At 54.1% G+C, this 12,756-nt stretch overlaps 5 protein-coding genes across 5 annotated transcripts; 4 read left to right on the forward strand and 1 right to left on the reverse strand.

The window, feature by feature from the left end:
- Positions 1–562: 562 nt before the first annotated feature.
- G647_06831 (uncharacterized protein) lies at positions 563–1,668 on the forward strand (the record flags this gene model as incomplete). The annotated part of the gene is made up of 2 exons (XM_008731150.1): positions 563–863; positions 923–1,668. The coding sequence occupies 2 exons, from the start codon at positions 563–565 to the stop codon at positions 1,666–1,668; spliced, it is 1,047 nt and encodes a 348-aa protein (XP_008729372.1).
- A 2,737-nt stretch (positions 1,669–4,405) lies between these two features.
- G647_06832 (uncharacterized protein) lies at positions 4,406–5,590 on the forward strand (the record flags this gene model as incomplete). Its single annotated transcript, XM_008731151.1, has 1 exon — positions 4,406–5,590. The coding sequence occupies one exon, from the start codon at positions 4,406–4,408 to the stop codon at positions 5,588–5,590; it is 1,185 nt and encodes a 394-aa protein (XP_008729373.1).
- Positions 5,591–7,634: 2,044 nt separating this feature from the next.
- On the forward strand, positions 7,635–8,090 carry G647_06833 (uncharacterized protein; the record flags this gene model as incomplete). Its single annotated transcript, XM_008731152.1, has 3 exons — positions 7,635–7,677; positions 7,734–7,793; positions 7,885–8,090. The coding sequence occupies 3 exons, from the start codon at positions 7,635–7,637 to the stop codon at positions 8,088–8,090; spliced, it is 309 nt and encodes a 102-aa protein (XP_008729374.1).
- Positions 8,091–9,137: 1,047 nt separating this feature from the next.
- On the forward strand, positions 9,138–10,856 carry G647_06834 (queuine tRNA-ribosyltransferase; the record flags this gene model as incomplete). Its single annotated transcript, XM_008731153.1, has 8 exons — positions 9,138–9,194; positions 9,273–9,523; positions 9,599–9,682; positions 9,746–10,066; positions 10,144–10,201; positions 10,252–10,329; positions 10,410–10,597; positions 10,682–10,856. 8 exons carry the CDS (start codon positions 9,138–9,140, stop codon positions 10,854–10,856), a joined length of 1,212 nt encoding a protein of 403 aa, XP_008729375.1.
- A 519-nt stretch (positions 10,857–11,375) lies between these two features.
- On the reverse strand, positions 11,376–12,407 carry G647_06835 (uncharacterized protein; the record flags this gene model as incomplete). Its single annotated transcript, XM_008731154.1, has 1 exon — positions 11,376–12,407. One exon carries the CDS (start codon positions 12,405–12,407, stop codon positions 11,376–11,378), a length of 1,032 nt encoding a protein of 343 aa, XP_008729376.1.
- Positions 12,408–12,756: the final 349 nt, after the last annotated feature.

The raw sequence follows: 12,756 nt of genomic DNA on the forward strand, positions 1-12,756 counted from the left end.
AGACTCGTTCCGGGTAGCCTGGGCGACGCCAACCCCACACTCAAAGGCGCTCCAGAGAAGAGCCTCACGTCGCCTAAAAGGTACCTTGGTATTCACAACCTCTCAACGCGCGTCTCACGCGACGTCAATAACATGGACTCAGTCGATGTTCCTTACCTGTGGGCGTAGTCATTTGCCGTCCGATGAGGTCTCGAGTCATTGTCCTGCTTCGAACTCTGTGATCAGATGATACCGCGGCATCCTCTGGCCAGATTGACTCACTCGACGCCCCCACGATGGCTGACGCTGGCCTCCAATTCGCTGGAAAGCGGGAGCAATGACTCCAATATCGCGATCTCACGGGGGCGCGGCCGGCTCGCCTCAACCTCACTCGCAGTTATGATAGATAGCTCCGTCTCCTCTTCCGTCCATCAACTTCACCCAAGATTAGGCATTATCTCGCCTTCAGATCGGTAGAGCCCGCGAGTTTGACTCGTTCTTCTGCTGAATTCGGATTTTCCTTTGCCACTGCGCCGATTACTTGCACGCGATAAGCAGGCGTCTTGACTCGATCACCCACAACATGGCCACTCACATCGTCCCGATCATGTCTACTCCTAGCGTTGCCACGTCTCCGGCCAGCCACGGCACTGACAAAGTGACTGCTCAGATGGGCAAGGTATCGATTGAGCAGGCGACATCGCCATCAACGACGCAGCGGACTCCTGTTGCCGGAGCCTCAGTGCGCATCACGGTCCCTCTTGACGCCACGTCGAGGACACTCTACTCCGATCAGAAGCTTCTACGCCGTGACAGCCTGGAGCGCCGCGAAGCTTTGCTCAAGGGCAAGGAAGGCTCGCGGCAGCGCAGGCGATGGGAGAACGGTACCCGGCATATACCCAGAGATTAGACTTCAATCAGACTAATGTAACTCTTATGACAGATCGATTGATCTCAAACCCATGGGCCGTCCCTCCCCTGGCGTCCGACTGGGAGATCCGTCCTACCTACCCACGCCGTACCGTGCCTTACTACCTTGCTCCTCTGTGGGACGCCGCGGAATTCCAGCGCGCCGTCGAGTCCAAGCTCAAGGGCCGTAGGAGTAGCACGAGAAATCATGGGAAGCGCGTCCACAATACCGGCATGAGTCCAATGGAAGAGGCAGCAACAAGCATTCCCAAGGAGGTGCGAGCCAGGTTGAAGCGAGCCAAAGCCACCAAAGGCCTGCTCCAAGACCTGGAAGAATCTGTGCGGACATTTGTGCGCGGGTGGAATGAAAAGGAAATTCGCCTCAGAAAAGACGGTCTTCATGATGTGCCCTTGACGAGCGATAGTGAGGAGGACGAGGAGATCGTCTTCATCGGCAGAGGTGGTGCCATGCATGATGTCGCTAGAAGGAAAGAGAAGGGTGGGGGTGGCCGGAATGACGATGGTACAATCAGTAACGAGAAGATGGTCTTCGAGGGCCTGGACAATGACAAGGGAGCGGCTTTCGCTAGATGGCTCGTCCACTGTGTGGGAAACTACTACGGGCTGCGTACTTGGAGTGTCACCCATGGCGTCGAGGGTGAGGAGAAGAAACGGCGGGCGTATGTCGGCGTGGACAGTCGTGCAAGAGGGTTCCTCGGACGAGGCATCGAGGTTGGTCGAGAGATTGAATTACCCAGACCCCTGTGGGGAATGGTGTAAAGCATCCGGTGTCTGACACCTGGAACCTCGAATTCGACGGGATATTGTTGAGAAGGTGAATCGCCTGGACGATCTTCTCTTCTTCTGCTGGTGACAGAATCTGCCGATTGGACCCGGAACGTAGGACACTAGACGTTTGATTACGATTGAAACTCCGTACCTTAGTCGGCACGGCAGCTTGTTTCTCAGACCGTCGCCGTCCACCTCTGGCGGTACACAAGTCGTATCCTGGTGTTGTCCGTCAACGACTCGATTTACGCCGATCCACGTAGACGTTGGGGATTTGACACGGACATTGAGCACAATGCTGAAGGACTTGTGGAGTTGATATGCACACCCCAACCATACACAGTTATGTAGCGTATCGAACGAATAGCATGAATTGTCGACAGTCATCGATAAAGGCGTCCCCTGCAGGTCTACTAAAAGGTCCTTCCAGAAGCAAAACCAGTCTTGTATGAGATAATTCGCACGCAAGATGCAAGCCATAGGCAGTCGGCAGACCGCAAGAACCAGAACCTCCCAGCTAACGGGTGTTGGCGTGATCGATTTTGGGGGGGGGGAAGTCCAATTGAAGAGTACTGCGTAAGCTGATCAGCACGCGCCGTCCAAGCCTGGGCGAAGACCAATTGCAGGGGCAGTGTTCTAGTGCCCCGACTCTGCCCTTGCCGATAGCCGATAATCTATTCTGGCCTTTGTCTCAACCTTAGTGTAGACGTTGTCGTGAAGCGTGGACTAGCAGAACCGGCCGTTTAGATAGACACGGAAGTCATGGATGGATTCAGAACCGTGCAGAAGCGAGGGTGGACGCTCCCGAAATTAGCCGGTCGAGGCCCGTCCCAGGGTTTGGGAGTCCACGCGAGCATTGGAGTTCACCACTAGGCCCAACCGGCGTCCGAGTGCATATATAGCGCGGGGCCAAAGTTGGCGCGATGCGGCCTCCAGCGCTGATTTTCAAATGACTCCGAGCTACTCCGAAGCGTGATCATCGATGGGGAGATCTGGAAGTCAGGGGCGGACGAATGCCATTGTCAACGTGTGGCTCGACGATGAGTTGGGTAGAAATCGCTCTCTGACCATTTGGCGGGTCGAGCCGTTGCTAGTGGTTGATGATCAGATGAAGCGACCTCTTCTTGGGTTGCGGAAGCCGCTGACAGGTTGCATGATTTTCATGCCGGATTGGTGTTAAAATGCCTCTCACCCGACGATGATGATAGCATTGCTTGAGTTAGATTCCAGGACGAGCACACGTGCTTCGAATTGACCACGGCAGTCGTGGTTAGGGCCGCCCCATACTTCGAGACATCAAACTACGCACCCAATGTTTGAAAATGAAGCTAGACAAGGCTGCCCAAGGGTGTGACTACCCCCGTGAGATATGTACAAGTTGCTGCAGCCCCAGTCGCTGGAATGCAGGTTGTCCTTCCACAGGTTTGCGGTGATACGGAAGCGCAAGGTACAGCATCTACTCGTGAACACATGTTCATGTTCGTCTGAGTCAAAGCTCAAAGACAGGCCGCTCAGGGAACTCCACTGCATGATGCCCAAGTTGAAGCAGCGTATGAAAGGGCAGCAACAGGTGACCTCGGAACAGTCAGTACCAATAAGGTGGTGCCACATACGACTCGGGTCACACAGAGGAGCGAAGAAACGGGGTGTTCGCATAGGTTCAATTAAGGCACATTGCACTAGTCCCTGTGCGGCGTAGCCACCGCACGCCGTCCCGCCAGACCCGAGCGGCAGAGTTTTCTCTTTTCTTTCACTTTCCTTTTAGCTGAACCTGACTGAGCATGCCACCTCGGCTACGTAGTCGCAGTTTGACCAGGGGCAGCAATCGGTCTGACTGACCTCCAGGGTCCTTTTCCGCAGCGGCGCACTCCTCGACCACCCGTTGCACATGGATCTTCGCAACCGTGTCTGACCGAGGACACGTTGGCTTATGGGGCCTTCGCCTACTCAAACGCCGCACTGCTGTCATGCCATCCCACCGGCTTCGTCTCCTGTGTCCAACCATGACCCTAGTACGATCCTGCCTGCTCTGTCCGAAGTGTGCCTAGTGTTGCAGCGAACGGATTCTTGCCACCGTGGGCATTCGTTCGCAATTCGATGTTTGATCTCCCGTCGGCCTCCACACCGCGGAGAATAATGCTTGCTCGCCTCCGCAGCCCTTGTCCGATGAATCGGGCGACTGTGTCCCCGTAAAGTGAAGTCTAGCACTTGCCTCCTTGAGGCTATTGGAGAGGAGTTCGAGCGTGTCGCTAGGCAGACTCTCCTAAGATATCTTAGGTCACCACACATCATCTTTCAGAAGCAGATGGCCTTTGCGGCTGGTCCCGGCCACCCGCTCTGTCGGACTTGCGCCCTCGGTTCACAAATCCTCAGTGATGAGTACGACGGTTGCTGCGCCATCATCGGCGCCTGTCCCTCCTCGTCGGAAAAGCTTGGAGAGGTTCACAACCATCTTCGCTAGTCGTGGAGTGATTTTGTTGCTTGATTCTGTTTGCTCCTAAACCCGTCACCAATGGTCGCAATGGCGCTGCTTGCTTGTGATGTGCCGTTGGTGTTGCTACCTTTGGCTCTGTTCACTGCCGCAACTCTCACCAGCGCAACCATTTGAAATGTCTCTTCCTTCTCGCTAGATATCAAGCTCCCTTCCAATCTCAACTATCCCACAACAGATTCAAAGTCCAACATCCCATCCCTCTGGCGTCTTGTCAACCTGCATTACTCTGATACAATGACACGACATACCCTTACTCGGGCCTGGTCAAAGGGTTCTGCTACTTCGGAAAGCACCACATCCGATCGAAGCAGTACCCAGTCCAGTCGCTCCATACAATCCAGCCACACCCAATATACGAACCTCACTTCATACAGCGACACAAAGGCCATTGTCAAGCATTGCGAGCTATATGAGGAACGTGAGATCGTCGACGAAGCCGAAGACTCGAGTAATGAACAAGAAGACCCTCGAGCATCAACCGAAACATACGCCTCAACAGTCGCATCAGAACCCGAATCTGAGACCTCCAGGGTTCCGAGCTTGCACCCGTTGATGAGACACATTTGCTACGAGCCAGATGCTCTAGCTACCAGTCCGGCCGAATTCGGCGAGCTCTTTCCCTCCACAAAAAGGATTCTCATCCAACATGATGACACCACTCACGACGGAAACCTCAACCTTCGACTCGACACCGAATTGACGGTCTCCAGAGATCACAAAGTGAAGCTGACTCTTTTCCACCTGCGCATGTACGACCTCGCTGAACGCCAATTCTCACTTCGTCGATATCAGCGGCAATCGGGTCGGGAAGTCTGCAACTCGAAGCGAAAGTATCTGAAACCCGTCGCCACGCCATCGCCATCGCCATCAACACGACGCTCGTTGACTTCAGCTCTTACGAAGATGAACCTCAAGACACTGAAGAGCAAGCCTCGCCCGCAGACACCTTTGGAGCTGGGAGAAGATGAAGGGTCCGACGACGAATTGAATTTCCTTGCGACCCAAGCCGATGTCAAGGCCACCGTTCCCACCGATGCCGTCAAGATCGAGTTCTCAAATTATGCCCAAGTCCAGTTAGACCGTGCCAAAAGGGGAGAGACGAGGTATGACTTTGAGTATTGGGGGGAGAGATATAGCTGGAGACGCAATGTCTATCGAGATGGGTCTGAGCTGGTTTTCTCCTTTGAGCTGGTCAATTTGTCCTCCGGGGCGTGCATCGCTCATATCACTCCGGACAAATTGTCTCTGAGGCAAGCCCGGCGAGAAGCTGCGCAAGGGAGTTGGGTGCCACCATGCAGCATGCGGCTCACGGAGAAGGATATCTCAAATGATCTCGGAGATGTGATCGTGGCAACAGGCGTCATTGCACTGGTGGATGATTGCATAAAAAGACACTGGCATGAGCCTCACCGCTCTTGACTAAGGAACGAGAGGATAATCTGAGATCATATTTGTTGGCGTCTCTCGACCCTGAAGGGCCTCAGGGAGACATTTCCCTTTGCAGTGGCGTTACACAGGTTCACAGCGGTGTGAGATGCATCGCGAAGACGAGATGCAAACGTTTCGACTTCGAGGCGTCGTCCGTGGTGACTGACGCACATCGAGGAACATCATTGTACAGCAACAAGTTTGCAGACAGACCATGACAGAACGCGCTTTACCTGGACACTGACAACGTGCGCCAAAACCTGCCAGTCAGCTTGGGAACAAGTCTCTAAATCCAGATCCAGAACGTACAAGGCACGGCAGGCCAGAAAGACATGCAATCGTCTCGCTCATGTCCTGACCTTTGATTGAAGCCAGCGATGCGTTAGCCATCGTGCGCAATAGACTGACTCGACCTGTTGGCCGTAGGACGCTGGATGGAACATGACCAGGTCTTTCGAAGCAAATTGCACCTTCAAGATTCTGGTTGTTGTTCTAGTCCGAATTTGGCCTTAGTGGCTGGGCGGATGCTACGCCTCTGTGATTGGCCGATGCTGCGCTTGCCGTTACGCTGCCATCTTTCCAATTTGTGAACTCGCATCCACTTGCTTCTGCAACGCTCTCCAACCATTGCTGTCCATATTTACAAAGGACGATACTAGGTAGGCAGTACTGCTGTACAGTGCCACATCTCTCCAAACCCTCGCCACGCTTGACGGCCCCATGCCGCATCCATCGCCGCTCATCATTGCTTGCTCGCCCTCACGGAGTGTGCCTCCTGGGTTGGCCCAGCTTGACTGGACGCTTTTTGCGGTCCGGGGTTGTTGGCAGTTGTTGTGCTCCCATCCACTGGCCGAATTCGTCTCTCCCTGCAAATCTACCCGTTCACTTGGCCGCTCTCTATTCTCAAGCTTCCACGTTTGGAGGGATAGGTTCAGTCTCGTCTGATGCCACTTATATCCAATCTGACGCGCTGCCTACTTTGTTTCATGCGGCGATCGGGCTGAGCGCGAGACGTGGATCGAGTTCATGCGTGTTCCTCACCCCCAAAATTTTGCTGCCCAAAGGCCCAATTCGCGAAAGGCAACGAGGGCGACCAATGGGGTATACAGCCCTGTATTTGACGTACTCTGACTGCAGCAAGAGAGAAAGAAAGCTTCAATCCTTGTTCGGAAGCTCGCTGCTCCCAATTCTTCAGGACTAGTCACGAACATCGACCATCGACTGCAATGTTGGTGGATAGATCTTCAACCAAACATTTGCGCCTTGCCGCTATCTTGCATTGGTCCGTCGGCATCAGTACGACAGCCCCCCACTCCGATATTCCATTCGACGTTCAAGGTTGGTTGTCTAGCCTTTGGTCGGACTTTTCTCCATTCCTTCGATGGTCACATAGTTTTGCTTTCTACGCCATCGTGCATATCATAGCTTTTGCTTGGACCCGGAGCTCCTTTCCCCCTACTGTAAGCTGCCGGATACCTTGATGCGCTGGCAAGAATTCTGTGGTGAGGCATGGTGGCTCTACCTACGCTTTGCGTTCTTCGCCATCCCATGCTCTACCCACGTTCGATATCTCGCGTCCCCGTGCAGGCTTACACTTGTGCCACTTACAATTCTTCACAGATGATGCCAGGCCATCTATCAATCAATACAAAGTGTCACGAGATCTAGATCACGTTGCACAGAACCCAACCTACCTCCACAATGCTCAAATCTGCTCTCTGCTGCCCATGAAATGAAGCGGTACTAGGACACAAGGCGCCTGTAGTTGGAACGGGTACTGGAGGCATCTGCAGCTTCCCTTCTGATACGGTCACCCACTCTGACATCTCTTAGAATCGGTAGCTGGGTACTGGCCTGTGTGTCTTGTATCTATTGAGTATAAAGTCTGCGGTGGTTGGTTGTCACGCAGGGTTGTTCTATCTTCACACTCTCTCAGCCCCCAGCTTCGCACTTTGAAGGATCTCCGACATCAAGACGTGGAACAGGTGAACCGAGCACAATCAGGCCTGTTCCTCACCGTTTTCTTCTCGTCGACATGGCTACAAAAACCCATAAGACGTGGCAGGAGGAGCTTGCCGGTAAGCCCGAGGTCATGTCGACCCAAATGTTCCCACTGACGCTAAATCTTCGCCAGCTGAATGTCGCAAACAGCGGTTGCCCACACCTCAGTTCAACATTGTCTCCGATCGTCGAGGTAAGCCTGCCACCTTGAATACTACACTCAAGAGTACCACGTTCTTCCACCTACTTAATTTCGCCGGCTAACCCAGAGTTTGCGCTGTTAGGTGGCCGCACAGCCTGGTCTGCTACAGTCACAATCCGAGGTGAGAACCTTGCAGCCAGATACTGGTACGACGGGCAATACCTCAACAACGCGAAAGAAGATGCTGCCGAGGTGGCTTGCACCAAACTACGCAATCCTTCGATTACCGCCGGCCAGTCCACAGTCTACCGTGCTCAGTCAGGCTACGGCGGCCCCTGGGCGCGCTAATTGCCAGCTGCAACCGGTGTTGGATGCCAGCACAGTGCTCTCAGCTTGGTCAAAAGGTGCAGGCGGGCTCTGAGGATGAAGTTCCGACGAGGATTAATTATCTCGATACCTGCTGCACTCACCAGAGCCAAAACAAGAGGTTCGTATGGGCATAGCGATGGCGTTACGGGGACCAGCGGACACAAAACAGCCGAAGGCGGGTTTTCTTTGGGATTGAACTTCTTTTCCTTTGTTCCATATTCAGCGCATTATTCTCTCTCGACATCCACGAGACGATGAGAGATTAGAACCAGTCTGGTCACTTGTCCGAGCTTTCGTCTGTACACCTGTCAACGAAGGAGAGGTCTCAGTCCTCAGTCAAATCTTTGACCGCTTTCCCAGATAGAAGGAATTGCAGGATCTACAGCCATTCCACCCCAGGGATCTGTTGTAATTTCGCCTGTGCATCGTCCCGGCAACTTGCCGACTGCTCTCGCGTGCCTGGGCGTTTCGGCCACATGATCATCACATGTGCATCAGGTGGGGCCTGGGAAGAACCTTGCATTCACTCGTTGGGGGCAAACGTTTGTGCACCATGACCTGTCGTGTCACAGGTGAGAGTTAAGAGTAATACATACTCCGTATGTACGCTCATGACCCGGCAGTATGGGCATCGAATCGTGGGGGTTGCTTGAGGATTGTAGGCGCCAACAGAGGGAAGGCACGAAGCGTTGCGCAAACGAGGAAAAGTTCCGAGCCAGACAGACATTTCAACTCCAACTCACCTCCAACTCATTTTCACTTCACCTCCCACTCACCCACTTCAATATTTCGCTTTCCCGCTTCTTCCTGTCGTACGCCTTCTCCGCCGCATGTCAAGTACCCGTACGCAAAGAGTGACGTGTTAGATACATCCCCGTGCAAGTGAGCACAGCGGACCGGTGCATTTCCATCGGCAGATTTCATATGCACTGGGCCTTCCAGGCAACGAGATCACGACTTGACATCTTCACCGCCACGAAGAGGGCAATTGCTGCCATTCCCCATGCCTTTGGACCTGTCGCGAACATGTCGACCGCTACGAAACCCTCAGCGCTGACCTTTGATCTCCATGGCCGATGTTCGGTACGCTGACACTCGTCGATCCTGCCCCAGCTGCAAAAGCACTCCCGAAATTGACAAATTCCGCCACAAACCCCATAGACATCCAAGGCTCGTGCCTCGACCCTCCATTTGCCCCATGGCGCAGTCGAGCTACCAATCTTCATGCCAGTCGCGACACAGGCATCTCTCAAGGGCCTGACGCCAGAACAGCTGGAGGAGACAGGTTGCAGGCTGTGCTTGAATAATACATACCACCTGGGCTTGAAGCCTGGTCAAGCGGTGCTAGACACCATTGGTGGCGCCCACAAATTACAAGGATGGAATTACAACATCCTGACTGATAGTGGCGGGTTGGTTGGTGCACAGCACACTCCCTCAGCTTTCCCGTGTCTCCTGAACCAGTGACTGATTTTGGAATGTTGAAGTTTTCAAATGGTTTCATTACTGAAGTTAGCAAAGATCACGGAGGAAGGCGTGCGGTTCCTTAGTCCTCATGACGGGAGTCCTATGTACGTCCTCCTCGCCCAGGTCTCCAGCCCTCTCCCGAACAAGTAATCTCATGTCGTGCTCAGGCTACTCACACCCGAGCACTCAATGTCCTTGCAGAACTCTATCGGCTCGGACATTATGATGCAGCTTGACGATGTCATTCAGACTACGTCACCCGACCGCGCCCGTATGAAGGAGGCCATGGAAAGATCCATCCGATGGCTTGATAGATGTATCGTCGCGCACAAGTATCCCGAAACACAGAACCTCTTTTGCATCATTCAGGGCGGCCTCGACCTAGAGATGAGGAGACAATGCTGCGTGGAAATGGTCAAGAGGGATACCCCAGGCATCGCAATTGGCGGTCTTTCCGGTGGAGAGGCGAAGACTGATTTCTGCAAAGTGTATGCTTGCAATTGCCATCCAACCACTCGTGCCTTGGGTTTGGAGTATCATGAGGGTAACTTACACTTCTCGATAGGGTTGATACATGTACGAGCTTGCTCCCTGAAAAGAAGCCAAGATATGTCATGGGTATTGTACGGAAAAGCTCTTCATGTTCACGTATCGCAACCACTGATTATGTCAGGGCTATCCTGAAGATATCGTCGTTGCCGTGGCTCTTGGAGCCGACATGTTCGACTGCGTATGGCCGACAAGGACCGCTGTAAGTGGAGGTCACTTTTATCAAACAGGTTGGCCGTCAGCCGTCTCGAGCTCTGTCCCTCTGACATGTGGCCTTTTTAGCGCTTCGGCAATGCTATCACCTCGCGTGGCGTCTTGAATCTCAAACATGCTCGATACGCTGAGGACTTCGGTCCCATTGAAGAAGGCTGCTCTTGCGCGTGCTGTCGGGCAAAACAAGATGGGGGGCTAGGCGTCTCAAGAGCGTACATCTATCATCTTGCTGCGAAGGAAACGGTTGGAGCTCATTTGTATGTTTGAAATTCCCCTCGCACTTCTTGATTGCTCTTCCCCATTCACGTGAGCTAATTGACTGATCTTTCTTTGCATGCTAGACTGACCATGCATAACGTCCACCACTTGCTCTCGCTCATGGGACGAATCCGAACTTCCATTCTCGAAGATCAATATCCTGCTTTCTGCAAGGACTTCTTCGCGGGTTACTTTGAAGGGCAGCCCCCACCAGAATGGGCGGTCGATGCACTCAAGGGGGTAGGGATCGACATATGACAGAGTATTCTGTTCTTCATTCGCGCTGGCTTGAGGAAGAGTCCTGTTTTAGGCCGAGCACCTTTGGGAAGGCCCATTCTCTAGCCCATAGTGTGATATTGGGACACGAGGCACGTTGAGCGTGGGCCCGAAGCTGCCACCGCAGGACCGTGTCGACAGTCACAAATGGAGTGAAAAGGTGATGAACCACAGGGCTCGGCTTGAGGCATGAGGCAAGACCTTTGGCCAAGGCTTATCGCCATTCTTGCGGTCTGACAGCTACTTGTATTTGTAACACGGGGCACCAGTATATACTGTTAAAGATTGTCTGGCTTGCGCCTTGCTGAGAAGTCTACGGTCTGTTCTGTTTCATGAGATGGACGGCCTTTTCTTCTGGCTTCAGCGACTCTATCCGAATCACCAAGTAAGATGCTCGTCCTGTCCGCGTCGTCAGGGCGTTTAGTAACCATCTACTGTATCAGAGGTGGGTCTGCACTCCAGACCTCACAACCAGTTCTGGCAAGCTGCTGAACTTCGACGTCACATCTTACTTTCCCCGTTGAGCCCTGTCGACCTCCCTTCTCGCTCCCTGGCGAAACTCAGATCCAAAGCTTTGACAAGCGCATATATCCCTCGGAGGAGCGGCGTTTCCACGCCCTTGGTCTCCGCGAGTCTGACAGCGTTGCCCACGATGGCATCGACTTCCATTCTCGCGTGGACCTTTGCGTCGGCGAGCATGCTCGGCTCGACACCGGGCAACTCGCGGACTCTGGCGCGGTTGATCTGGTACTCGACCGTCTCGGCGTCGATGCTCGCGTAGCCGCACGCCTGGGCGACGTGCGAGATCTCGAGCATGAGGGATTTGATGAGATTCAGGGAGATCTCGGGGGGCGAGGCGTGCAAGAACTCGCCGTCGCGGGAGAGGGAGAGCGCGCAGACCGGGTTCCACGCGGCGTTGATGAGCAGTTTGCTGAAGCGTTCAGGCTGGACGTCGCCGTGGACTTGGGTGCGGCCGCCGCCCCGGTTGAGCAGCGCGGAGAACGACTCGGCAGCGGGTTGATGCGTCGGCGAGTTGGACGGGTACGTGCCGATGTGGAGGAGGTCGATTTCTTTGTGGACGACGACGCCTGGGGCGACTTGCGTGGCGGGGAGGTAGACTACGCAGGACAGCAACGGGTTGGTTGGATAGAGCGCCGCGTAGGGTTCTTCTATTGCGATTCCGTTCTGGATCACCGCGATGGTTGTCTTGGGTCCGATCGCGGGGCCGAGTTGCTCGGCTATACTCGGTGTGCTGGGGATGGCTTTTGCCGTGACGACGACGTAGTCGAACTGTTCGCCTGGAGGCAGGAGGGACACGGCTTCATCGACGGTGCGCGACACGTTGGGTTTCAGGTTGAGGTTTTGCCCGAAGATGGTGCTGTTGATGGTGAAGCCGTTGGTGGACGCAATGGTGTAGTTCGAGCGGCAAATGCAGTAGACGTTGGCAGGGGTGACGGCACGGGAGAGGATCCAGGCGTAGACGGCGCCGACACTACCGGTGCCGAAGACGAGGACACGGGGTCGGGAGGCCATTGTTGTGTCTGTGCTGGAGCAGGTGTTAATAGAATGTTCACCGCTGGAGTAATTGAGAAGAGAGCGGATGCTTGATATGAGCCGTTGATATCACGTTCTGGTCCTGACGAAACCGGGAGCAAGGCCGATATCAGCGACATGGTGGTGCATGGGAATTGGAGATCACGGAGAATACCCGCTGCCGGATATCCTTGAACCCTTGAGAGGGCCTGGGACTCTGAGTAGACCAGAGACGCAAAAGAGAATGCCAGCGCGTGTGGGGGTCTGTATCGAGGAGGAGAAGAACTGCAAAAGGTGCCTACCTTCTGTTGTTTGGAGCAGCCTCGCTGGACGAAGTTCGCTTTGGTGC

The sequence above is a fragment of the Cladophialophora carrionii genome, assembly GCF_000365165.1.
Source record: "Cladophialophora carrionii CBS 160.54 unplaced genomic scaffold supercont1.5, whole genome shotgun sequence".
Lineage (NCBI taxonomy): Eukaryota > Fungi > Ascomycota > Eurotiomycetes > Chaetothyriales > Herpotrichiellaceae > Cladophialophora > Cladophialophora carrionii.